This window comes from Geotrypetes seraphini, chromosome 8 (assembly GCF_902459505.1).
Source record: "Geotrypetes seraphini chromosome 8, aGeoSer1.1, whole genome shotgun sequence".
NCBI classification, from domain to species: Eukaryota; Metazoa; Chordata; class Amphibia; order Gymnophiona; family Dermophiidae; genus Geotrypetes; species Geotrypetes seraphini.
In genome coordinates, this window is record NC_047091.1 from 68,352,579 (window position 1) to 68,380,183 (window position 27,605).

Genomic DNA, 27,605 nt, shown 5'->3' on the forward strand with positions numbered 1-27,605 from the left:
CGCCAGCTCAGGCACACCTCGAATCCGCAAGTTAGAGCGCCGTCCACGATTCTCCAAGTCCTCCAGCTTATCAAGCACAAAGGATTGGTGAGCCTGTAAATCCTTCATTTTAATATCCACGTCCAGCAAATGCTCTTGATGTTGTTCTAATCCCTCCTCCGTCTCAGCCACCCTGTGTCCCAGCTCTGCAATCTCACCTCTCAGGTCTGTTGCCAGGGTCGATAATTCAGTACGAACAGATTTAATATCAGTGTGAATGTCCTGAAGCATTAGCTTTAATTCTGCCAAAGTCTCTACTGCCGAGGGCCTCCCCTCCTCTCCAGCCGCAACAGAGATTACCTCCATAGGCCCCGCTGCACTTCCCGTCTCCGCAGCCGCCATTTTAAGCCTGCCCCCGTCATGCGGGAGAAAAGAGTAATCCTGCAGAGTTTTTTTCGGCTGTCCCGCCATCCAGCTCAGCAATGTAACACTCGTTGCTCACCGACTCCAAAATTCCCCCTTCGGGTGTAAAACACGCCGCGAAAATGCCGGGAAAATGCCAAATTATCGCCGGGGCTTGCGGAGCACCAACACTAGCCGACCATTCGTGTCGGTGACGTCACTTCCTCCCTGCCTCGTCTTTTTGAACGCGTGCGGCTCGGGAAAAAGAAAGCCGGCAAACAGCATATAAGGTGAGGTGGAGGGAGGGAGCTGGCTAAACGCTACGATTGGGCGGGTGGGGGCTGCTGGACCTATGTTCCTTGATGCCTCACTGTAGAGACAAGACCATTCACCGCTCCACGGGGCGGTGAATGGCCTTGTCCCCGTCCCCGCAGCGACTACTATTTTTCTTTCCTCGTTTTGGCGTGTTACCCGCAGCTACTTGCGGCTAGCCGCGGGTAACAACCACCGTGTCTTTCTTTACTCCAGACCTTTGTTGTTGGTACTGGATTACCTTCTCCATCTGTCCAACACTGGTCTAAAATCCACTTCAGTGTGTGTTCATCTCAGTGCTATCAATGTTTTTCATGTAACTTTGAACAACAAACCTCTGGCTACATACCTGTTGGTTTCTAGATTCATAAAAAGGCTAATCAATTCAAATCCATTTGCTTGGGACCTAAATGTTCTCACCATTTTGATGAAACCTCCATTTGAGCCTCTTGTGACTAAGCTATTTAAATACCTCATTTGGAAAGTAGTCTTAATTTGTATCACTTTTGCACACCGAGTTAGTGAACCACAAGCACTAATATCTGCTCATGATAGAGTTGTTCTTCGCATTGATCCGAAATTCATTTGAAAGGTAGTTTTTGGAATTTCATCTTATCCACTCTATTGTTCTACCTGGCTTCTTCCCAAGACTACACACATCCTGGGGAAGCTGCACTCCACACATTAGATTGTATGGTTAGCAGTCTGCATCTCATTTTGCTATTCTCTGGCTGAGCTGCCACTGGAAGGTCATGTCATAAAACATAAAATAAGAGCAATGGCAACTTCAGTAGCTCCCATAGAGGACATTTGTAAAGCAGCCACCTGGTCCTCAATTCATACTTCCACATCCCGTTACAGTCTGGAGACTCATTCCAAATAGGATAGTTGGTTCGGTCATGCAGTTCTACAAAGTTTATTTTCTAATTAGATGCCAGCTTCCCTCCATCCCTTACATATCAACTAGGGATTCCCACAAGTGAGAATATGCTGCCTGCTGTCCCTAGATAACATCTGTTACAGGTAAGTAACTGTTTTATCATGAGTGGTAAGGTGGAAGAGAGAAATAGTCATCATGAGAAGGAGAACTGGAGGAGAGAAATGACACTTCTGATAATAACCCACCCTACACCCCCCAAAAAAAAAAAAACTAACCCCACAAAAAAACCACCCCAGTGTTTCTGATAATAGTCTGGGTGATTATTAGAGACTACAAATAAAAATTTTATACATACGTTTGTATTGTTTCCCCTCCATAGACCTAAGAGCTAATTATTGGCTTATAGGTACAGTATACTCTAATTAAACCATCTAGCTTCCTAATTGGTTTAAAGGCCTGTAGATCAGAGATCAGGCCTGGGGAGAGTGGGAGGGAATTAAATGCTAAACAAAGGTTTCCTTTGACCTTTAGTTGTGCTGGTAAACTCTTAAAGTAGTACCTTTTAGATGCTTTTCTATGAAACTATAGCAAAGATATTAAAGCTAAAACTATTCCCTAAACTGTCTTTGCTGGTTAAGCACAGTTAATCTAATACAAAAAGAAACTGAGATTATCTTTTTAATTCTAAGTTTAAAAGCAATTTCTCAGTAAGTAAATTACTTGCCACTTAAGTTTTCTATAGAATTCCTCTCACAGCACCTATTCTGAACTGAGAAAAACAAGCTCTGGTTTACTTATGTACTGTATGTGTCTGTGCTTTGATGATTCACACTAATCTGTGTGTCAGTAGAGACATTTTCAACTTTTCTGCCTCTTTATGAAATGCTTCAGAATCTCCGAGTAGAATCTTCTTTGAAGATGGGGAGACATTATTCAGTACTCTTAGAGAATACCTGCTTGTTTTTGTGTTTTTAGAATAAAATGATTGTCTGGGAGTTTCAATATTACAGTGTTCTCCCCAGGGCTTTTAACTGGGCGGTCCGCCCAGCTAATTTAGATTACCGCCCAGCTGTCATCTATCAGGAATCCTACTGTTGCAGCCGCTCAATATAAAAAAATTCCCCCCAAATACCATCTCTCACCGGCTTGGAGATGCGAACTCATGCTTCGGGGCTCTAAGGTATGCATGCCGGATTCCCTCCTCTTCTCTCCGAAACCGGAAGTTACATCCCGGGGCGGGGGGGGAAGAAGAGACGGGAAACCAGCACGCACACCTTAGAGCCCCGAAGCATGAGTTCTCTACGGGCTAAGGCAGGAGACAGGCAGGAAACTGGTTAACGACGGATGGAAACTTACATCTTGCTTTGGGCCTTTCTCGCTGCCGGGTCCTGCCTACTTTCTGTTTCCGCAAAGGCAGGACCCGGCAACCAGGAAGGCCCGAAGCAAGTTGTAAGTTTTCATCCGTCGCTGACCTATGCCTAATGATGCAAAAAAAGTCACGGCGCAAGGGAAGCCTCCCCTTCTCTCGCTTGGAAACTTCACCGCAGTGTAGGATGCCTATGGTGCAGGACAGGACACTGAACAAATCAGACCTCGCACTCTCTACCACACTGTCCCTCGCAACCTTGCTGCTTAAAGCGTGGTCACCACCAGTTTGATGCCAGTTCATCACCGATTCCCCCTCTCCCGTTCTCCAAATCATCATCATGTACAGGTTATCACAGGATATACAATGGCTACCCAACGCAGGTCTTCTACCATAACGGGGACCCTTTCTTCATTGGCAGGAAATTGGTGATCAATGGCAAGCATGTGCCCACTTTTGACACCCTCCTGTCAGAGTTGACTGCCAGGCCACAACTACGTCGTAGCGAACAAGGAATCTCCGGGAGCTCGAGTAGGTGACGTCATTGTGCGAGGGGGGTTGCCGGTAGTAGAAGTCAGGTGGACTGGTCTGGCCTTGCACTTATAGGGGTGTGAGTGACATCTTACTCCATGATTGATATGACTGATTACTAGGTTTCAAAGGGCCAAAATTAATTTGTGGATATGTTTTGATATTATTTTATATTTAGTAATTTGTTACTGGAAAAAATGTGCAGGTACAGTAGTACTGTGGTATTTTTTTCCTCCCCCAGGATTTGAAGTTACTGTAAAGTTATTTAAAGTTTGTTTAGCTCTTGTTAGCATAATAATTGTGAATCATTTCTAACCAAAATTTGTATGTCTACTCAGTAAACAGGGATGTTCAAGATGCTGAGTGCACAAAAAAAAAAAGAGGGAGAGAAAACTTAAAAAATGGTGAACTTGTGTCATATGACTATAAAGGAGTGAAAAAGCTAATATAAGGGGCCTGTATGCAAAAACTTAAATAGCTATGTGTAGAAAATAGCTCGGTTTGCATCTTGGAGATAAGGATTTTTAAAATTGAAAATGCAAAATTATGCCAAAATTTCTGGGATGCGGTCATTCGTCCCCCTTCCTCCCAGCAGGTCTACCATCTCTCCTCCCACACTAGGTCCAGTCAGTGGAATGCTTTTTTGTTTGGGGGGCCCAAAAGCACTGCCCAGGCTCCACCCCAGACCCAGCCACCATACTAATAATAGTACTAATTGTAAATGCCATTTCTTCCATTCATTTTTCACATACACACAATATAATCTTATTAATAATACATAATGGTAACCACAAAATTAAACTACATAAAGCACACTCTTTTACCCCTCCCCACCTTGCACAGCATTTCTTCCTCTCTCCTCTACCCCCATGTGCTATGTCCACCATCTCTCTCTCATTCCTTCCCTTGCTATAAAGGGAGTGAGGAAAGAAAGATAGAGGGAACCAGGATATATCGCTCCAACTCCTTCCACTGCCACATCCAACATTTCTCCCTCTCTCATCCCCCCCCGGACTGTGTGCAGCATCTTTTACCCCTGTCCACCAGCCCCATGCCCAACATTTCTCCTTCTATTACCCCTCTCCAGAACCATGCGACATCTCTTCCTGCATTCCCTCCACCACCAGGTCCAACATTCTTCCCTCTTGCATCTGTCCCACTGTTCCCTCTCCAACACCACATCCAACATTTCTCCCTCTCATCTTTCTCTACCTTACTCCTCTCCCACCAACATGTCCAACAATTCTCTTCCTATGCCCAACATTCTCCTCTTTCTTCCTTTCCCCATGTACACCATTTCTTTCCCTCACACCCATGCTCAACAATTTTCCCTTTCTATTCCCTCCTCCATCTCAGCATCTCTTTCCTTCTATCCTTCCATACTATGTCCCAAGTTCATGCCCCTTCCCTCCCTTCCTTCTGTATCCCAAGTTTGTGCCCCCTCCCTCCTTCCTTACTGACATTTTCTCTGCGTACAGTGTGCTTTGTGTTTTTTTTAAATTTTATTGTTGGTAGATTATTTTGACTTGGTCATTTTAAAAGTAGCTCGCAAGCCAAAAAAGTGTGGGCACCCCTGCTGTAGAGCCATTTCTTATATGACTGGATGAACTATATTTATCTTTTTTTTGTTAGTTGTTTAAATTCATGCAGAAATAAATGGCTAGATTGAACCTAATGACTTCATTAACGTCTTTCCCTTTTTTAAACCTCTATACCATTTGAAAGAGGGCAAATATCTAATTATTCCCTTTTAGAATTGGATACTCCTTAAATTTAGTAAAAATATTCTGGCACAAGTGTCAAACCTTAAAAAAGGAAATCATATTGAGCATTGGAAAATAATAATAAACTAATAAAAAATAGTACACATTTAGGGCTCCTTTTACTAAGTTGCGATAGTGGTTTTAGCGTGCGCTTACCACGTGCACTAGATGCTAACGCCAGCATTGAGCTGGCTTTAGTTTTCCCGCTTAGCGCGGGGGTTTGCGTGCGCTAAAAATGCTAGCGCACCTTAGTAAAAGAGGGGGTTAATTTTCCCCATCCCACCCCACCCGGCTACTTTTTCATGCCACCCGGCTGGAAAATAATTCTGGGGAGAACATTGTATTAGTTAAATTTTTTTCCCCTTTAAGATGAATATCACATACCCCTACCTTCCCTTAATTAAGTCCATTTTCTCTATTTGGTTTTTTTTCTCTAATGTTGGGTATCTCTTTTGAGAATGAATGTTGAAAATGAAACTCCATATTCCAAATGTGGGTCAGCAGGGGGCCAGCAAGTACTTTTATATATTGGAAGGATGCGATTGTTTGTGCTTCTACCCTCTTCCGAATCTCTGAACTTGCTTGACTCTTGAAAGCACAGAGGTGGTCAACTACTACAGTTCTTACAGGCATAGGCCTTTAACCTATGCAAATCTGGAGGTATTTAGCTTCAGATCTTGGATCAGGCTTTTAACTGTGCAGCATGTTGCAAAATGCACTTTAGAGGTAGATTTGATGCATGAATAATGGATATGGTTTAGCTTCAACCAGGAAGTCTGGTACAAGTGCTGTAGATCATTAACAACACTGTGTGCTCCCCTTCATTCACAGAATCACATCTTTGCTGTCCGGAGGGCCTTTGATGCATTTCTTTCCCGCTACCCGTACTGTTATGGCTATTGGAAAAAATATGCTGACCTGGAACGCAGATTTGACTTTCTCCAGGAAAGTGCAGAGGTAAGGGATACCCCATGGATGCAGCTTTTGTTATTTGCTACCTGTGATAACCTGTTTACCTTAGAAGCACCCCTTATCAGTTTATAGCAGGGTTCCAAATTTTGCAGTGGCAATGGCTTTTCTGGTTAGAGCTATTGAAGTAGTTCAGTGCAAGTAGAGCACGGCAGCTTTTAAATGCTGCTAAAGCTTTCAGAACTGTTATAATCCTACTGGCTCTCTTCTCTTTTCTTTCTGCATCATCCTTTTGCTCTTCTTTTGGAGGTGGTGAGAGACACTGCATGTACTAGCACCTTTTCAGATAGAGTGGTATAAGAGGGCAAATGTATGCTCAGAATGTACCTATTAGTGCTTTATTTGGTGAGACATGGGTTGTTAAGTATAGTTGCTTACCTGTAATAGGGGTTCTCCATGGACAGCGGGATAAGCACATAGGTGACGTCATTTCATGATGCTGCCAGTTCAGATCTGCTTCCCAGAGCTCAGAAGTCTAGAAGACTTTCTGAACATCTGCCAGCTTGTAGAGGTAACTGCCATTATTCCAGGACAAGCAGGCACCATATTCTCCACATGTGGGTGATGTCATCTATGGAGCCCTGATCGGACACTCTCGCAAGCAAACTTGCTTGAAGATCTTCAAGCTTGTGAGAGTACCGCGCATGCGCAAATGCCTTCCCACTCGAGCTAGGGGGCGCGTCTCTTCCACGTGGCCTCAGTTCTTCGTTTTCCGCAGAGCCAGAAGCCCAGTTCCTCTGCTCTGCGAGATCGGAGTGCCTCTTGCACTGCGGCTTACTTTGGGTTTTTATTTTTGGGTGAGTCGTGGCACGTTTCAAAAAACAACCCAATTTTTCTTCCTACTTCTGTCGTTGACCCAGAGCTCTGGGTCCGACTTGGCCGGTGAACCTTGCGTGGCTGCGGCGTCGCTTGGGTCTATGTCCCGGCCGATCTCTGGTTTCAAAAAGTGCACTCAGTGTGGTTGGGTGATCTCCATCACTGACCCCCCACCGTTGGTGCATTGAGTGCCTCGGGGCCGACCATTATTTGGACTCCTGCCCGCGTTGTGCTACTCTTCAATTGCGGGCGCTTCGGAGGAGAAAGGCCAGGATCCTCAAACTGTTTGGCATGGATCTGGCGGCAGGACCGACCTCGGCCAGTGGGGGCCTTGGCCTCGACTTTGTTGAAGTCATCCTCGTCTGTCAAGTCCTCTTCTGCCTCGACGAAACCTGTGGCTCCGGGTAAGTCTCCTCTTCCTCCCTCAGGTTCCTTGGTGAAGAAGCCTACGGGGTCTCAGGGGGGTGCGACTGCCCATGCCCCATCCATACCTCCAAAGCGTGCCTCCACGCAATGGGAATACTCTTCATCGAGGTCGTCCTCGGAGCGCACTGCTGCACCTCCTCGACCTGATCTGATGGTCTCGGTGCCGATGTTCAAGAACATGCTGATGGCCATCCTGCGGACGCAGATCTCCTCGGTCCTAAGTCAACTTGCCCCGGCTTCGACCTCGACCCTGGCTGGCCAGCCTGAGTGCTCGCTTGACGCCCCTCGCGGGCGGTCTTGATGGCTTTCCTCTAATGGGTCGTCCCCTGCTACTTCGAGGCCTGGGTCCCCGCCCCGTGTGCCTCGATCGAAGCATACCTCGAAGTCCGCTCCTTCGATGCTTACGCCCTCGAAGAAGTCAAGGGATTCACCTCCTCGGGGCAGATCTGCCCCACGTTCCTTGAGGCACTTCAGGGAGCCGGTGCGGTTTCGACACACTTCTCGCTTCTGTCGGCGGTCCTCCCCATCAGTATCCCCGGGTTGGGGTGGTTCAGGGTTGAGGACCCCTCATTCGAGGCCCTCGGGGAAGTTGGTTTCCCCTCCGGTTCCTCATATCCCTGGCTCTTCCCCCAGTGGGGGATGCCTTGGGGGCTTCTCTGCCTCTCCGGGCCCTCGGAGCCGAACGTCTTCTCTGTCCTTCTCCTGGGACTCGGACATGCCTGCTCTTTATTCCAGGGAAGTGTCCCTGTCCTTTTTGGCGGCTTGACATTCTGGATCCTCCTCGCCTCACGAGATCTCTTCTTCGTCTCGGACCTCCTCTTTTGCTAAATTTGTCTCGGACATGGGTAGGGCTCTTCAGCTGGATCTCCAGTCTGAATCCTGGTACACCAAGGAATACCTGGATGAGTTGGAGCTGCCTCATCCCCCTAAGGAGTCCTTGCGGCTTCCTCTGAATCAGGTTCTCAAACAGACCTTCCTCCGTAATCTGGAAGCACCTTATGCCATCCCGGCCAACCCTTCCAAGATGGAGTCTCGATACCGTACGGTACCATGTAAGGGTTTCAAAAAGTCACAGCTCTCTTACCAGTCCCTGGTGGTCGAGTCCTCACTCAAGAAGTCCAACTCCTCCAGGTTCTATGCTGCCATCCCCCCGGGCAGAGAGGGCCGGACGATGGACAAGTTTGGTCGCCGCCTTTATCAAAACTCGATGATGGCGAACCGCGTCCTTAACTACAATTTTATGTTTATTTCTTACCTCAAACACTGCCTGAAGGTTCTGCAGTCTTTCCTTCCTGACGTCCCCTCCCATCGTCAGCAGGCGTTCAGTCGCTTTTTGGAGACGCTGTCCAGATCCGTCTCTACATGCTACAGGCCACGTACGACACCTTCGAGCTGTCGTCCCGGGTCACGGCCTTTGCGGTGGCGATGCGTTGCTTGGCTTGGCTGCGTCTGGTGGATATGGACCCAAATTTGCAGGATCGCTTGGCAAATCTCCCCTGTGTGCATCTACCACCCTTTCTGTAAAAAGGTTTTTCCTTAGATTACTCCTGAGCCTATCACCTCTTTTTTTTTTTTTTTTTATTTAAATTTTTTATTTATAAATTTTCCATTCTTACAATATTTAAATCATACAATATATATTAATTATTACATATCCATAATATTATCATTATTAATTCATAGTATTTAAAATATAATATGATAAAGATTATACAGTAACATATAAAATATAATTCCCACTCCCTTTTTATATAATATATTTCCATTAATTAATCAAATCCCACCCCATTCATATATAATTTTTATCATTGTGCTAAGAAACTAATCATTAGAATAGTTTGTCAATGGTTGCCATATTTTCTTGAAGTTAAGAAGATTTCCCTGTTGTAACGCTAATATTTTTTCCATTTTATAAATATGACAAACAGAATTCCACCAGAATGTATAATTCAATTTGGTATAATCTTTCCAATTTTGAGTAATTTGTTGCATGGCGACTCCTGTTAGTATTAGAGCCTATCACCTCTTAACTTCATCCTATGCCCTTTCATTCCAGAGCTTCCTTTCAAATGAAAGAGACTTGACTCGTATGCATTTATGTCATGTAGGTATTTAAACGTATCTGTCATATCTCTCCTTTCCCGCCTATCCTCCAAAGTATACAGATTGAGATCTTTAAGTCTGTCCCCATACACCTTATGATGAAGACCACGCACCATTTTAGTAGCCTTTCTCTGGACTGACTCCAGCCTTTTTATATCTTTTTGAAGGTGCAGTCTCCAGAATTGTACAATACAGTGGTGCCTCACACAACGAACTTAATTCGTTCCAGGAGCAAGTTTGTTATGCGAAAAGTTCGTTGTGTGAAACGCGTTTTCCCATAAGAATACATGTAAAACAAAATAATTCGTTCTGCAGCCCTGTTGTTCCATAAGAATACATGTAAAACAAAATAATTCGTTCTGCAGCCCTACATTTCCCTCCCTCCACCTCACCTTATATGCAGAGTTTGCCAGCTTTCTTTTTCACCCAGCCGCACGATTTCAAAAAGCTGTGCACGCGCAGCTGCTGGAGTTGATCAATGTTCTCCTCTCCTGCAACTTCCGGTTTCCGGTTGCGTCAGAGGAGAAGATTGAACAACAGAGCATGCGCGCATGTGCTGCTCTTTGAAAGTGTGTGGCTGGCCGAAAAAGAAAGCTGGAAAACTCGGTATCTAAGGTAAGGTGGAGGGAGATGATGGAACACTGCATTCAGACAGGAGGGTGCTGCTGTTCCCGGCTCACATTAGGAAGCGGCGAGAGTAGTTCCGCCCCCCCCGGGCCCCTCGGGCGACTTCGTTGTGTGAAACGAAGTTCGTTATAGGGAGCAAGACAAAAAGTTCGTTATGCGCAGCGTTCGCTGTGCGAGGCGTCCGTTATGCGAGGCACCACTGTATTCTAAATGAGGTCTCACCAGAGTCTTATACAGGGGCATTGAGGAGTATCGTATTCATGATGTTACTATTGGCCTTAGCCTGTTGCAGGCCTTGTTCCTATTTCCACCTTTGTGTTTTGTTAAGCCTGGTAACTAGGGATTTCCATGTGTGGAATTATATTGTCCTGAGAGAAAGTGAAGTTGCTCATCTGTAGGAGTTGCTGTCCAAGGACAGCAGGACATATTTCCTCATACCTTCCCTCCTCCCATAGCAGATGCGTTCTCTTAGTTATGATATTAGAATGCCTTGGTCTTGTGCAGTGCTCGCAGGTGGGAAAGTGCCCTCATGTCCACATCTGTGTCAGGCTCTGTTGTATGATGTCACTCATATGTGGAAATGTGTCCTGCTATCCTTGGACAGAGAAGTTAATTTATTGAACGTTGCAGAGCAAGTCTGATAGCTTAGTGGCAATATAATGCATTGCTGTGTAGAGCAGTGATTCCCAACCCTGTCCTGGAGGAATACCAGGCCAATCGGGTTTTCAGGCTAGCCCTAATGAATATGCATGAGAGAGATTTGCATATGATGGAAGTGATAGGCATGCAAATTTGCTTCATGCATATTCATTAGGGCTAGCCTGAAAACCCAATTGGCCTGGTGTTCCTCCAGGACAGGGTTGGGAACCACTGGTGTAGAGGACCTTGGTTCCATTCCTTGGTCAGTTCTCAAATTTCTTTGGGATGCTGGACAGGCTGTGTTTACAGGCTTGTGGGAAGTAGCTACACATTGTACTCAAGATGTATGGCTTTATAATTGCAGTCTTCTGGAGAGAACTCCAGTGCATGACTCCAGGCCAAGGAGTATTGCTTCATTGACTGAGTTGGGAGGGGATATAAAATTGTCGGGGAGCATTCTTATGTAGCCTCAGATGAAATCTTAAAAAGGGATAATTCTGACTAAAGTGAAATCCTAAAGAGCAACTCAGTGTTCTCCCCAGAAATTTTTTCCAGCTGGGTGACATGAAAAAGTAGCTGGGTGGAGTGGGCGAGACAGGGAAATTTGATGGTGGGGAAAATTAAGGGCTCCTTTTACAAAGATGCGTTAGCACCTTAATGCGCGGAATAGCGTGCGCTAAATTGCCGCGCATGTAGCCGCTACCGCCTCTTAAGCAGGCGGTAGTTTTTCAGATAGCATACGTTAATCTGGTGTGTGCGCTAAAAACACTAGCGCACCTTTGTAAAAGGAGCCCTAAATGTGTACTATTTTTATTAATTATTTTCCAATGTTCACTATTGCTTCCTTTTTTAAGGTTTGACACTTGTGCCAGAATATTTTTACTAAATTTAAGAAGTATCCAATTCTAGAAGTGAATAATTAGATATTCGCCCTCTTTCAAATGGTATAGAGCAGTGGTCTCAAACTCAAACCCTTTGCGAGGCCACATTTTGGATTTGTAGGTACTTGGAGGGCCACAGAAAAAATAGTTAATGTCTTATTAAAGAAATTACAACTTTGCATGAGGTAAAACTCTTTATAGTTTATAAATCTTTCCTTTAACAGTTAAAGGAAAGATTTATAAACTATAAAGAGTTTTACCTTATGCAAAATTGTCATTAATTATTTTTTCTGCGGCCCTCCAAGTACCCTATTTTTTCTGCAGCCCTCATATTTAAAGTTTAATATTTTTCCTTTCTCAAAACTGACACATTTTAATCACTATATTGAAAATAAAAATCATTTTCCCTACCTTTATTGTCTGGTGACTTTATTTTTCTGAAAACAACGAACAGACTGCAGATAATGTACAGTGGTGCCTCGCATAACGGACGCCTCGCACAGCGAACGCTGCGCACAACGAACTTCAGGTCTTGCTTCCCACAACGAACTTCGTTTCACACAACGAAGTCGCCCGAGCTGCATCGCTTAACTGCCCTCTCTCCGCCTGGCTCCCTGTGCAGTGGTGCTACATATTTTAAACCCCCCTGCCGCCGCTGCTGCATATTTTTAAGCCTCTGCCGCCACCGCATATTTTTAAACCTCCCCCGCCGCCACATATTTTTTTAAAAAAGCCACCACTGCTGCAACTTTAATCTCACCCGCTCACTCGAACTGGTGGTCTAGCAAATTTCCCAGCCAGAAGCGCAGACAGAGATCAAGAGCAAGCCTTCTGTGCTACTGCCTGGGCCTGCGCTGATCTCTGAATGGCTGCAGTCAGCTCTTGCGGGACTCACAAGAACTAACTGCAGCCAGCTCTCGCGGGACTCACAAGAACTAACTGCAGCCAATCGGAGATCGGCATGGGCCCACACAGGCGTGCAGAGGAATTGCTCCTGATCTCTGCGCTTCTGGCCTGTACGCCACTGGCTGGGAAAGATGGGAGGAATTAAAAAAGGTACTGGGGAGTATGTGGGGGGTGATTATAATACACAGCAAGGATCAACAAAACCCCTGTCTCCCCTCCCCTTCACATATATCCCCTCTATATCATGCTAACAGCTCTAACAAGATAAATTTATCTTTTTTTATGTCATCTTAGCATATTTTATGCTACAGAACGAATTATTTTTTTTAACATGTATTGTTATGGGAAAACGCGTTTCACATAACGAACTTTTCGCATAACAAACTTGCTCCTGGAACGAATTAAGTTCGTTGTGTGAGGCACCACTGTACAAGATACAGGCATTGTTTATTAGTAAATGCAGTAACATATACAACCTTATAGCCAACCAAGGGACCCGACACGGTCAAATGGGGTCAAGCAAGTCTTACACAATGCCATTTGATCGTGATTGGCATGTGTTTGTTATCTTTTATGCAGTTTGCTTTATACCTTAACCACCATGGACCCCTGAAGAAGGCATGTTGTCCGAAACATGGACCGTGTCGGGTCCCTTGGTTGGCTATAAGGTTGTATATGTTATCCCAGGACAAGCAGGCATGATATTCTCACATGTGGGTGACGTCATCTACGGAGCCCCGATGCGGAAGCATTTTCAAGCAAACTTGATTGAAGATTTAAGTTTGCTCTGCTGCTCCACGCATGCGTGCCTTCCTGCTCCACTAGGGGGTGCATCCCCTCGTGGTCTCCAGTTCAAAATTTTCCGCGCGCCTAGAAGCCGTGTTTTTCAGGCTCTGCCCCAACTGCCTTCTAGCACCGCAATTTTTTCTTGTTTTTTCACGATTAAGTCGCTGTGCGCGAATTCTTTACCTTTTTACTTGATTCCTGCTTCGTTTTCAACGACCCGGAGGCTTCCGGGTCCCCGTGGCCGCGTTGGTAATCGAGCCGCGGCTACTTTCGATTTAATGTCCCGGCCTTTGACCGGCTTTAAAAAGTGCACCCGGTGCGAGCGGCTTCTTTCTCTCACAGATCCGCATCGCCGGTGCATCCTCTGTCTGGGGGCGGCTCATCCAACCGACTCCTGCCCCCAGTGCGCTATTTTCCAAAACCGGGCCCTCCGCCGAAGAAAAGCCCGCATGGCGGATCTCTTCACCCCAGACCAACCCTCCGCCTCGGCCTGGAGGTCGGCCCCGACCTCGGCCCCGGCCTTGACCTCGGCCCCGGATACCTCGGCATCGCCTCGAGACTCGACCCCGAAGTCCTCGGGACAACAGAAAGCCTCGGCGCCGGGTAAGTCCCCTCTTCCCTCTTCAGGTTCTGTAACAGCAAAGAAGCCAGCCTCGGGGACAACGGCGACGCATGGCGGAAGCCCCATGCTTACAGCCCCGTCTAAGCCCTCCAAGCCTTCGGGCCGTGCCTCCACCACACGGGAATACTCTGATACGAGGTCGCCCCCGGTGGAGCGCACCGAGGCAGTGGACATGCCTTCGATGCTGTCCGTGCCTGTCTTCCAGGACCTACTCCGAGCGATGATCACGTCGGAGCTGTCCACTGCAATGGCCCAGTTTCAATCGGCCTCGACCTCGAATGTGCAAGACCAGCCTGAGCCTCACACCGAACAACCTCGAGGAAAGGTGCGCAATCCTCGCCGCATCCCATCCTCCTCGGACTCCTCGCCGAGACGCCCGAGACGTTCCCCCTCCGCAGACCGCCGAGGGGCAAAACGTCGGGCTAGAACGACAGAAACCTCGAACCGCCGTACCTCCAAGAAGGCCCGAGGTTCACCAACTCTACGAGGCCGTTCTCCCACACCTCGTACGGGACCACTAAGGGTGGCTGAGTTATCACTCTCCAACCCGCGCATCCTCCGAACTCCCCCTCGGACGTATTCTCCGAGGGAGTCCGGATCGAGGTCACCAATCCGACATCGATCGGTACCCCTAACCCCGGCATCGTCTCCGAGGGGCTCCTCGAGACGCCGAAGATCGACAACCCCGGAACACTCTCACAGTGCTTCCCCAGTCTCGGAGCATGGATCAGAGCATGAACCTCGATACTCGAGGGAAGCCTCCTTATCCTTATCCACCCGACGAAGGTCTCGTTCCCTGACCCTGCACGGGGCCCCGGGGACATCTCGCCCATCCTTCACTCGCTTCGTCCAAGACATGGGCCACGCATTGGACTTAGACCTCCAGTCCGACTCCAGATACTCTAAGGAGTACCTGGCGGAGCTGGATATGCCATCACTGCCCAGAGAGTCCCTTCGCTTACCACCTAACCCGGTACTCCAACAGGCCTTCTTCAGGAACCTGGAGACCCCCTACATGGTCACGGCCGTACCCTCCAAAATGGAGGCCAAGTACCGCACAGTACCTTACCCGGGATTCGAGCAACCACAGCTCTCCCACCAATCGCTGCTAGTGGAATCCTCCTTGAAAAAGGCTCACCCGTCCCGGGTCTCAGCAGCGGTCCCCCCAGGCCGAGAAGGCCGAACCCTGGACAAGTTCGGCAGGAGACTATACCAAAACGCAATGATGGCCTCTAGGGTGCAAAGCTACACTTTCACCTTCACATCATACCTCAAACACCTCATTGGACTATTGAGAGCCTTTGAGACTGACCTACCGGCCTCCCGGCAGGGAATGTTCGGCCTGCTTTTAGAGTCCCTCTCCAACCTGCGCCTTCATCTATTCCACGCGGCCTACGATGGCTTCGAACTCTCCTCCAGAGAAGCAGCCTTCGCTATCGCCATGCGCCGACTAGCTTGGCTGCGCCTGGTCGACATGGACCCCAACTTACAGGACCGGTTGGCTAACCTCCCCTGCGTGGGAAAGGAATTGTTCGATGACACTATCAAGGCGGCGACAAAACGCCTCTCCGAACATGAACGCTCGTTTGCCTCCCTTGTCCGGCAAAAGCCCAAACCACCAGCGTCCAGGCCATACAGGGCCCCTCCGCGCCGCTACCCACAAAAGTCCACCTCTGCTTTCTCGCGGCCCCCACCCAGACGTCCGCAAGCCCACCACAGGGCCATGCCCAAGTCTCAACCGCCCGTGACCACCAAACCATCCCCGTCCTTTTGACGGGACACGCGGAAGGGGACGGGCCCCCTCCGCCATAGTCCCAGGCCGCCTTCCCATCGGGGGTCGACTCAAAGCCTTTTACCCTCGCTGGGAACAACTCACGTCGGACGCATGGGTCCTTGGCGTGATCTCATCAGGGTACTCTCTCAACTTTCGGGCCATTCCCCCGGACAATCCCCCAAGGAATTGCCCTCCCAACCGGACTCAGCTACCCCTACTCCTCTCCGAAGCTCGAGACCTGCTTCGCCTGAGAGCAGTGGAGAAGGTCCCCCCCAACCAACGGGGGAAGGGCTTCTACTCCCGTTACTTCCTGGTACCGAAAAAAACGGGAGACCTACGCCCAATACTAGACTTGAGACGCCTCAACAAATTCCTGGTACGGGAAAAGTTTCGGATGCTCTCACTACCAACACTCTACCCCCTGATCGACGAGGGCGACTGGCTCTGCTCCCTCGATCTCAAGGAGGCGTACACACATGTCCCAGTGCACCCCGCCCACCGCAAGTTTTTGCGTTTGCAAGTAGGGGACTGGCACCTACAATACCGAGTCCTCCCCTTCGGACTAGCATCATCACCTCGGGTCTTCACCAAGTGCCTCGTGGTGGTAGCAGCAACCTTACGTTCCCAGGGCCTCCAGGTATTCCCCTACCTGGACGACTGGCTAATCAAAGCCCCGTCCAAGGAAGGGGTTATCTCAGCGACCCAACAGACTATTACCTACCTACAAAGTCTGGGGTTCGAAATAAACTTCCCAAAATCTCAACTACGCCCCTCGCAGTCCCTACAGTTCATCGGGGCCACGCTGGACACGGTTCGCCTCCGTTCCTTCCTCCCCCCTCCGCGCCTAGAGGCGTTAGTAAGTCTGAGCCGAAGGATCTCTCTGCTGACCTTAGTATCAGCTCGACAGATGATGACCCTCCTGGGCCACATGGCCTCCACCGTCCATGTCACACCCTTCGCCCGCCTCCATATGAGAATCCCTCAATGGACCCTGGCGTCTCAATGGCGTCAAGACCGGGACCCGATCGACCGCTCCGTGACAGTGACTCCTTCATTGCAACGATCGCTCCGCTGGTGGGCCGACTCTTCAAATCTTTCCAAAGGTTTGCTCTTCCTCACCCCACCCCACAGCAAGGTACTCACCACGGACTCGTCGGAGTACGCTTGGGGAGCCCATCTGGACGGCCTACGCACCCAAGGAATGTGGTCAGCACAAGACCGTCGCTGCCACATCAACGTGCTAGAACTTCGGGCCATCTACCTCGCAGCTGTAGCCTTCCAACATCTGCTCCGCGACCGAGTAGTTCTCATCCGAACCGACAACCAGGTAGCGATGTACTACGTAAACAAACAAGGGGGCACAGGGTCTTGGCCCCTTTGTCGGGAAGCCCTGCGCCTCTGGAAATGGGCAATCTCCAACAACACCTTCCTTCGGGCGGTGTACATACAAGGAGAACAAAACTGCCTGGCGGACAGACTCAGCCGCCTCCTCCAGCCACACGAGTGGTCACTACACTCTCAGATCCTACGAGGAGTGTTCGAACGGTGGGGGACGCCTCAAATAGACCTGTTCGCGTCCCCTCACAATCACAAGCTGCCTCTCTTCTGCTCCCGGATATACTCCCCGGACCGGCTCGAGGCCGACGCCTTCCTCCTCAACTGGGAGGGAAGGTTCTTGTACGCGTTCCCGCCGTTTCCTCTGATACTGCGGACGCTTGTCCACCTGAAAACAGTACAAGCCACCCTGATCCTGATTGCCCCTCGCTGGCCACGCCAGCCGTGGTTTTCCCTGCTACTTCAACTCAGTGTCAGAGATCCACTGCCTCTGCCTCTTTTTCCCTCTCTACTGTCACAGGGTCAGGGTTCACTGTTACATCCCAATCTTCAGTCTCTTCATCTGAATGCTTGGTTTCTCTCCCCCTGACTGCTCTCCCCGTGTCTCAATCAGTCAAGGAGATATTGGAGGCCTCTAGAAAAACCTCGACGAGAACCTGCTACTCACAAAAGAGGACCAGATTCTCAACCTGGTGCTCCTCCCACAGCCAGGACCCGGTGTCGGTCCCCGTCCCCCTGGTCCTTGACTATCTACTTCAACTATCTCATTCCGGCCTAAAGACCAACTCCATTCGAGTACACCTCAGTGCAATTGCGGCCTTTCATCAGCCCCTGGAAGGGAAAGCCCTCTCGCTCCATCCCTTAGTCACTCGCTTCATGAAGGGTCTGCTAAACGTCCACCCCCCTCTCAAACCTCCCCCGGTGGTTTGGGACCTTAACGTGGTTCTGGCTCAATTAATGAAACCTCCATTTGAGCCACTAGACAAATGCCATCCAAAATTCCTCACTTGGAAGGTAATTTTCTTACTCGCGCTCACGTCCGCACGGCGGGTTAGTGAGCTGCAAGCGCTGGTAGCGGACCCACCCTTCACGGTATTCCATCACGACAAGGTGGTACTCCGCACCCATCCAAAGTTCCTACCTAAAGTAGTGTCTGATTTCCATCTAAATCAGTCCATCGTCTTACCCGTGTTTTTTCCCAAGCCCCACTCTCACCCCGGAGAAGTGGCGCTCCACACTCTTGACTGCAAAAGAGCGTTGGCCTTTTACCTCCAACGCACTCAGCCACACCGGAAAGTCCCACAGCTGTTTCTGTCCTTCGACCCAAACCGGTTAGGCCACCCAGTTTCCAAACGCACCTTGTCCAACTGGTTGGCCGATTGCATCTCCTTTTGCTACGCTCAGACTGGTCTCGCGCTGCATGGTCGAGTAACGGGACACAAAGTCCGAGCGATGGCAGCCTCCGTAGCCTTCCTCAGGTCCACACCTATTGAGGAAATCTGCAAGGCTGCCACGTGGTCTTCGGTTCATACCTTCACCTCCCACTACTGTCTGGACTCCCTGTCCAGAAGCGATGGCCGGTTCGGCCAATCGGTATTGCGAAATCTATTTGCTTAAATTGCCAACTTCCCTCCATCCCTCTTCAGTAAGCTTGGAGGTCACCCACATGTGAGAATATCATGCCTGCTTGTCCTGGGATAAAGCACAGTTACTTACCGTAACAGGTGTTATCCAGGGACAGCAGGCATATATTCTCACAACCCGCCCACCTCCCCGAGGTTGGCTTCTTGGCTAGTTAAGTGAACTGGAGACCACGAGGGGATGCACCCCCTAGTGGAGCAGGAAGGCACGCATGCGTGGAGCAGCAGAGCAAACTTAAATCTTCAATCAAGTTTGCTTGAAAATGCTTCCGCATCGGGGCTCCGTAGATGACGTCACCCACATGTGAGAATATATGCCTGCTGTCCCTGGATAACACCTGTTACGGTAAGTAACTGTGCTTTACTGCATTTACTAATAAACAACGCCTGCATCTTGTACATTATCTGCAGTCTGTTCGTTGTTTTCTGGTTGCTGTTGTTTACTGCAGACTACGTTGGACTTTCTTTCTCCCTTTTGTGCATCGACTTTATTTTTCTGTGCATTTAACTATGTTTCCAGGGTCTTCTTGTCCTTTGATTGTTTTTCTCTCCGTCTTCACTTTCTGCCTTGCATCCATCTTCGGCATTAACTTAATATTCAATTTTTCTGCTTTCTTTTCAAAATCTGTTTCCATGTCTTACCTTCCCTTCTATTTCTCTCTTCTTCTGTCCCTATTTCCATGGTCTGCATCTCTTTCTTTCCTTTCTCTCCATCCCTCCTTCCTTCCTTTCCCCTGGTCTGGCATCTGTCTCCTTCCCTCCCCCAACTTTTTATTTCTTTCACCCTGCCCCCTTCTTTCTTTCTCTCTCTATCCATGCCCCCATTCTTTCTATATGTCTGTCTTTTTCTCTCTCTCCGTGCCCCCTTTCTTTCTTTTTTTCTTTCTCCATGCCCGCCCTTTCTCTCTCCATGCCCCTTTCGGTCTGTGTCCCGTTTCCCTTCTTTCTTTCTGTCTCTCTGTCCCCCCCTTTCTTTCTTTACTTCTCCCTCCCCTCCCCCAAGCCACCACCATTGGGGAACAGGCCGCCACCGTCGCAATCAGGTAACAGGCTGCCACTGCCGCAATCGGGGAACAAGCTGCCGCCACCACAATCGGGGAACAGGCCAGTGCCGAGGTCTTAACTCTCCCTGCATATCTTCCCCAGCGCGGCCCAACCAATTCACGCCACCCGACGTCAATTCTAACATCGGGGAGGAACTTCCGGGCCAGCCAGGCAGTAATTGGCTGGCCCAGAACTTCCTCCCCAACATTAGAATTGAACGTCGGGTGGCGAGAATTGGTCGGCTCCGAGCTGGGGAAGATATGTAGGGAGAGCTAAGACCTCGGGCGCTGAACTGTTCCCTGATTGCGGTGGCTTGGTTGAGGGCAGTGGGGAAGGGAAGCAGATTGGGGACCCCTGCTTTAGGCAAGGACAGATTGCGGGCTGCAAAATAGTCCCTGAGGGGCCGCATGTGCCCCGCGGCAGCGTGTTTGAGACCACTGGTATAGAGGTTTAAAAAAGGGAAATGCGTTAATGAAATCATTAGGTTCAATCTAGCCATTTATTTCTGCATGAATTTAAACAACTAAAAAAAAAAGATAAATATAGCTCATCCAGTCATACAAGAAACATCTCTACAGCACCTCTAATAATATTTTGATCACTATATTCCTTCCTGAGGTCTCACTGAGGATATGAAATAGATGCGATCCCCACTTCCAAACCTCTTCCACATAATTTGAAGGAGACCTGTGTGATCACACTACAGCAAAATAAAAAAGTAGCAGATAAAAATCAAAGTGAGAGCTAGACAAAACAGTTTAGGTAAAAATGCAGGTAATAATTAGCAATGTATTAAAAATATTTTATTTTTATTTGCTTATAATGTCATTTGAAAGCTGTTTGATGTTAATACAGCTTTAATTTAATTCATTATAGTGTGTATGTGGGGGGGACGACACTACATCAACAGTAAAGTTAGCATAGGGTCATATCCAGTGGCGTATCTAGTATATATGACAGCCAGTGCTAATCATTTTTTAATAACCCCCTCCTCTATATAAAAAAAAGTTATTTTTAGTAATAATCCATGAGTTACACAACAAGGGTGCACCTAGGAAAAGGCAGCATCTTAAACACTGCAGTGAGCACTAGAACACCAACACATGCATTGTAAAACTAAACAAGCCAGATCCTGCACAGTCAATTGATCCTGTACAGTCATTGCTAACAGAAAGCCATGTCCTTTTCATACACACAGAACAGAGATACACCCTCGCCTAATATGGAATAATCACAAACTAAAAATAGAAATATGTAGACAAAAGTTAAACTGAAACGCCAATAAACCAGACTCTGCATACAATGCAACACCACAGAAACAGTGACATGTACCCTAATACTGTGCAAAATATAAAGACAGTAGATGTAAATTTGAAAAAACTGCTACATAACAATCACCACTTTACAAATTAACAAATATAAATAAAACAGGGAAGAGAGAAATAAGAAAATACCTGGACTAATCCATTTTTCAATTAGTAGTAATTAGCTTTCAGAGGCCAAATCTTTCTTCAAGACAGTACAGTATACTGCTGTTATGGTATCCTGTCCTGACCTGAGGAAAGGGGTTTAGTCCCCAAAAAACTGCCTTATTTCCATTTTCTATTGATAAACTTTAATCAATACAGTTACAATACTACTTGATTCTACATAAAGCAACAACAAATTTTTTTTCCACCTTTTGTCGTTTCTGCTTTAATCATCTTCTCTTCACTCTCTTCTTTCTATTCAGCGTTTGTCCTCGCTCCCTTCCATGCAACATCTGTCCACTCTCTTTGCCCCTTCCACCCAACCTCTGCCCTCTCTTTCTCTCCCCCTTGCATCCACTGTCCACCCTCTCTGCCCTTTCCATCCAGTGTCCGCCCTCTCTCTGTTCCATATGGCATCTTCCCTCTTTCTATGTCCCAATAAACTGTATATCCTTTGCCCTTTCTCTCCTTTGTACTCTGTGACCTTTGTACTTTGTACCTTTGTACTCCTGTGCCCTTTCTCTCCATTTCAGCTTCACCCCCTCTCCATTTTTTTTGTCTCCACCACTTCCCCTATGCTCATGCACCTCTATCCCCTTCTCTCCTCCCATTCCCTGGCATCTCTCTCCTCTCCTTCCATCTCCCCCTTCCACTCCATTATCAGGCATCTCTTCTCCTTCCTTTCTCTCCTTCCTTCCTTTCACCTGGTCTGGCATCTGTCTCCTCCCCCTCCCCCCATATGCCCTGACATCTCTCCCTCCTCCATGGTCTGGTAGCTCCTTTCCTTTCCCTCCCTCCTATGGTCTTGGCATCTCTTTCCTCTCCTCTCCCTTCCCTGGTCTTCCTTCTCCCTCTCTCTCCTCAATTGTGTGCAGCAGCAGCCTCCCCAATTGGATATTGCAGCAGCATTTCTCTTCCCATCCCTCCCCTCATGCCCTGGAATCTCTCTCCTCTCCTATGTCTCCCTCTGCTTGCTTGCTCTGGCACCTTTCTTTCCTTTCCCTCTGGTCTGGCATTTGTCTCCTTAGTTTCCCTTCCCTACCCTCCCCCATGCCCTGGCATCTCACTCCTCTCCCCTACCCCCTCCATTATCTTGCATCTCCACTCCTTCTTTTCTCTCCCTCCTTCCTTCCTTTCCCCTGGTCTGGCATCTGTCTCCTTCCCCCCCCTATAGTCTGGTATCTCCTTTCTTTTCCCTCCCTCCTATGGTCTTGGCATCCCTTTCCTCTCCTCTCCTTTCCCTGGTCTTCCTCCCCCCCCCATTGGGTGCAGCAGCAGCATTTCTCTCCCCCCTAATTGGGTGCAGCAGTAACAGCATTTCTCTCCCCCCATCATTTCTTCCCCCCCCCCCCCGCCTCGGTCGGCAGATTCGCTACAGGCTAAGGCAGGAGAAAGGTCAGCGACGGAGGTAAGCTTACAACTTGGAGCTCTTCCTTGCTTCGGGCCTTCCTCGCTGCTGGGTCCTGCCTTCATGGAAACAGAAAGTAGGCAGGACCCGGCAGCGAGGAAGACCCGAAGCAAGCAAGAACACCAAGTTGTAAGCTTTCCTCCCTGCCCTATCTCCCACCTTAGCCTGTAGCGAATCTATTTCTCGGACCTACTTCATTTCTCTTAGGTACCTTCTCCCTCCCTTAGCCAGCAGCAGTTACTGATGCACGCAGCTGCGAGCTTCCGCCTCTCCTCTTTCCGATTGGTTTCGCTTTGTGCAGGAGCGTCTTGTGCGATAAGCTGCAGAACAAAATAAACACGACGTCGGGGTTCTTCCTGTTTGTGCACTGGGTCATAATGAGCCTGCAGCCCCTGTCTTCAACTGCGACTGTAAAAATCGACCAGCAGTAGGAAAATTGTTTAAAAAAGTAAAGCTGAAAACCCTTTTTCTGGCGCTTAAAAAAAAAAAAAAAAAAAGTCAGGCGGAGGCGAATTTGCAGCCAAGATGACAGCCGGGCGCTCACCTAATCTAGCCGGGCGGGGCGCCCGGCTGAAAGGCGCTAGGGAGAACACTGCAACTGAAATGCTAAATTAGGATTAAACTAAGTTAGTTTGTTTTTGTTTGTAGGTATTTGAACGAGGGCTGCAGGCCACACCTCTGAGCCTTGATCTTTGGATACACTACGTTACCTTCCTGCAAGATACCCTGGATATGAGTGCTGCTGAGTCCATCCAGAAGATTCGCAGGTATGTTGGTTGTAGGTACACTTGGCAGTATAGGAACTGACCCTACTCTGATAGTGTTTGCCATGAGGACTAGCAGGTTGTGAATAGATAATTTTGTCAAATATAGGACCTGTTCTTTCAGATAGCCCAGTGGCCTTGCAGTATCTGCAATGCTTTGTGCTCCATTCCTGGCTCATGCTCTTGCCTCCTCTCAGGCTGTTAGTGTTAGAGAGGTTAGGAGACCTTTGTTCTTTTCATGACTCATTTCTGCTTCTCAAGCTGGAATTGGTGTAGAGTACAGGTGACAGTTCTATTTCTAACTTGGGCTCTTGACCTGGGAACATTGCAAAGGTTAATAGACCAGTGTTGGCATTTCTAACTCTGGCTCTGGTTCCTATCCATTAGGTTTTTATGGTCCAGTAAATAAATAGCAGAATATGAGAGTCTTTTCATGTATGATCCTCAACATTTACCACCATCTATCACTTGTGGGTTATCCCAGGACAAGCAGGCAGGTATTCTCACTAGTGGGTGACGTCATTAGATGGAGCCCCGATGCAGACGTCTCACAAGTATACTTGCTTGTAGAAACTTTTAGAAGTTTCGAGTCGCCCGCACCACGCATGCATGAGTGCCTTCCCGCCCAGTGCACCGGGCGCGTCTCCTCAGTTCTTACTTTTCTGCAGAGCCGAGAAGTCCGTCTTCGACTCTCTGCACGAAGTAACTTCACTTGTGCCTTCTAAGTCCGCGGTTTTGGGCTTTGTACTCATTATCGTCAGTTTTCGTTGTGTTTTCTTGTTTTTCCAAAAAAAAAATTTCTTCCATCCGTTCGACCGGGCAGGCCAAGTGGCTGTGGCCCCACGGCTTCGATCTTGCGGCGGAGCTTTTTCGGCCTATGTCCCGGCCTATCACCGGTTTTAAAAAGTGTGTCAAGTGCCAGCGCGCGATTTCGCTGACGGACCCTCATCGACGCTTCCTTCAGTGTCTCGGGCCTCAACACCTTCCGAAATCGTGCCGGCCTTGCTCTTCGCTTACAGCACGTGCGTTCAAGCATCGCTGCTTATTGTGGGAGTCGATGTTCAGCATGGAGGCTTCGACGGAGCTGTCCTCATTGAAGAGAGTTACTCCTTCGACTTCCTCCTCGACTCTTCCGCCTTGCATCGGCACAAACGAAGCAGGCTTGAGCAGGCTCGAGGCCTCTGCAGCCTCAAGTCTGCTCAAGCCTGCTTCGTTTGTGCCGGCTCTGGCGCCTGCTGCGGTGCCTTCCTCTGTCTCCTCAGGTCATGTAGCACAGCAGCCCATTCCTACCTTGGTGCTAAAGGTGCCCAAGGCTTCTAAGTCCAAGCACCTGGGCTCCAGGGAGCGCGAGGCCCGTGCAGGAGGTCCCATTGCGGATGCAGATCCCTCCTTGCCGGCTTCGTTCCAGACTTTGCTGGAGAAGCAATTTATCAAGCTCTTTACCACTATGGGGCCGAAGCTTCTCTCCCAAATCCAGCCTGGGCACGCAGAGGCCTCTCGCAAGGTCAAGCCACCTCCAGTGCCTCAGCCATGCACACACTCTTTGCAGGGAGCCGAGTCTCTGCGAGTGTCTGGTCTGGCATCGATGCATGCATCGCAAGGAGCAGAGTCGTTACCCATGCCTCCATTGGAACCAATTCACTCGATGCAAGGAGCAGAGTCTTTGCGAGTGCCTCCGTTGGAACCGATTCCCGAAGCGGCAACCAAAAAGCTGTCGGACCACGAGAAATCTTTCCAGTCAATTCTCCGCCCGAAGCCCAAACCTGCTCCTAATCGTCCATCATGCCTGCCTTTGATCTACCAGCGGCGTTACCCATCGAAGCAGGCTCCTCCTATCCATCAGCCTGTTAAAAGGCAGCATTCACAGAAGCAGCAGCAAAAGCCTTCGACATCTGCGGTCCCCAAGGCTCCGCAGCCTTTTTGACTGTCTCATGGAGAGCATAACTTCCGTCGTTCTTCACTTCCCTGTTTTTCCCCCCATTGGAGGCCGCCTCCATCATTTTTACCATCGATGGACGGCTATTACCACCGACCTCTGGGTCCTTTCCATTGTAAGGGAGGGATACTCTCTTCAATTCCATCGAGTTCCTCCGGAACATCCTCCAAGAGAGTATCCTTCCAACTTGACCCAGACCGCCCTTCTTCTTCAGGAAGCTCAGGCTTTGCTCTGGCTCTGGGCTGTCGAGCCGGTCCCTTTGGACCAACGGAACAAGAGTTTTTACTCCCGGTACTTCCTTGGTCCAAAGAAGACGGGCGATTTTCGTCCTATTTTGGATCTCAGGGTGCTCAACAAATTTCTGATCAAGGAAAAGTTTCACATATTGACCCTGGCTTCTCTCTACCCCCTCCTCGAGCAGAACGACTGGTTATGCTCTCTGGATCTCAAGGAGGCCTACACTCATATTCCCATCCATCCAGCCTCTCGACAAAACCTCAGATTTCGGATGGGACATCTTCATCTTCAATACCGAGTGCTACCTTTCTGCCTGGCCTTGTCACCCAGAGTCTTCACCAAGTGCTTGGTTGTAGTGGCCGCAGCACTCAGGAACCATGGTCTTCAGGTGTTTCCCTACCTCAACGACTGGCTCATCAAGGATTCCACGTCTCAGGGAGTCATCCAGGCGACCCGGAGGAAGATACGGTTCCTGCAGAGTCTGGGGTTCGAGATCAACTTTCCAAAATCCCATCTGCAACCTTCCCAGACTCTTCCCTTCATAGGAGGAGTTCTGGATACCATTCAACTCAGAGCGTTCCTGCCTCCACAACGCCTGGATACTCTTCTTCGTCTTTGTCATTCAGTGTCCTCTCGCCCGTCCATCTCGGCGAGACACATGATGATTCTTCTGGGTCACATGGCCTCCACAGTACACGTGACTCCTTTTGCCAGACTTCACCTGCGGATTCCTCAGTGGACCCTGGCGTCTCAATGGTTGCAGGTCTCCTACCTTCTGACTCGACACATTCAAGTCACTCCTGCTCTGAAACAGTCTCTTTGCTGGTGGATGCTCTCTTCCAATCTCTCCAGAGGTTTGCTGTTTTACACGCCTCACCATCAGAAGGTTCGCACGACCAACTCCTCGACCTATGCTTGGGGGGCTCATCTGGATGGTCTTCGTACTCAGGGCTATTGGACGAGTGTGGACCGCCTGTGCCACATCAATCTCCTGGAACTCAGGGCGATTTTCAAGGCTCTCAATGCTTTTCAGCATCTGCTTCACGACATGGTAGTTCTCATTCGCACGGACAATCAAGTCGCGATGTATTATGTCAACAAACAGGGAGGCATGGGATCTGCCTCCCTCTGTCAGGAAGCTCTGAAAGTTTGGGATTGGGCAATTCGTCACAACACCTTCCTCAAAGCTGTCTACATTCAGGGGGCAGACAATGCCTTGGCAGACAACTTGAGTCGTCTTCTACAGCCTCTTGAATAGACTCTCCATTCCACGCCCCTTCATCACATCTTCTCTCTGTGGGGAACGCCTCAGATAGACCTTTTTGCAGCCCCCCACAACTTCAAACTGCCTCAGTTCTGCTCCAGGATCTACACTCCTCATCGCCTCGAGGCAGATGTTTTTCTTCTGGACTGGAGGAATCTCTTTCTGTATGCGTTTCCTCTCATTCAAAAGACTCTAGTCAAGCTCAAGTCCGACCATGCCACCATGATTCTGATTGCTCCTTGGTGGCCCAGACAACCGTGGTACTCCCTGCTGCTTCAACTCTGCAGCAGGGAGCCCTTCCTTCTACCAATGTTTCCATGTCTGCTTACACAGCATCAGGGATCTCTGCTTCATCCCAACCTGCAGTCTCTACACCTGACAGCTTGGTTCCTCTCAACGTAACGCCCCTTTAGTTTTCTCAAGCTGTGCGGGATGTTTTGGAAGCTTCACGGAAGCCTGCTTCTAGGCAATGCTATTCCCAAAAATGGACTAGATTTTCTACTTGGTGTTTTTCCCATCATAAGGAGCCTCAACATGCCTCCTTGTCCTCTGTTTTGGACTATCTTTTGCACCTCTCATTCCGGCCTCAAGTCTACATCGATACGGGTCCATCTGAGTGCAATTACTGCTTTCCATCAGCCGCTTCAAGGGAAACCTCTTTCTGCTCATCCTGTGGTTTCCAGATTCATGAAAGGACTTTCCATGTCAATCCTCCACTCAAACCGC

At 48.8% G+C, this 27,605-nt stretch overlaps 1 protein-coding gene across 2 annotated transcripts in view; it reads left to right on the forward strand.

The window, feature by feature from the left end:
- LOC117366031 (mucin-17-like) overlaps window positions 1-27,605 on the forward strand; it is a 164,668-nt gene that overhangs the window by 53,781 nt on the left and 83,282 nt on the right. For both annotated transcript variants that reach the window (XM_033957063.1, XM_033957062.1), the window contains exons 3-4: window positions 6,065-6,190; window positions 23,327-23,445. In XM_033957063.1, coding sequence (XP_033812954.1) covers window positions 6,065-6,190; window positions 23,327-23,445 — 245 coding nt within the window. The remainder of the gene's footprint in view (window positions 1-6,064; window positions 6,191-23,326; window positions 23,446-27,605) is intronic.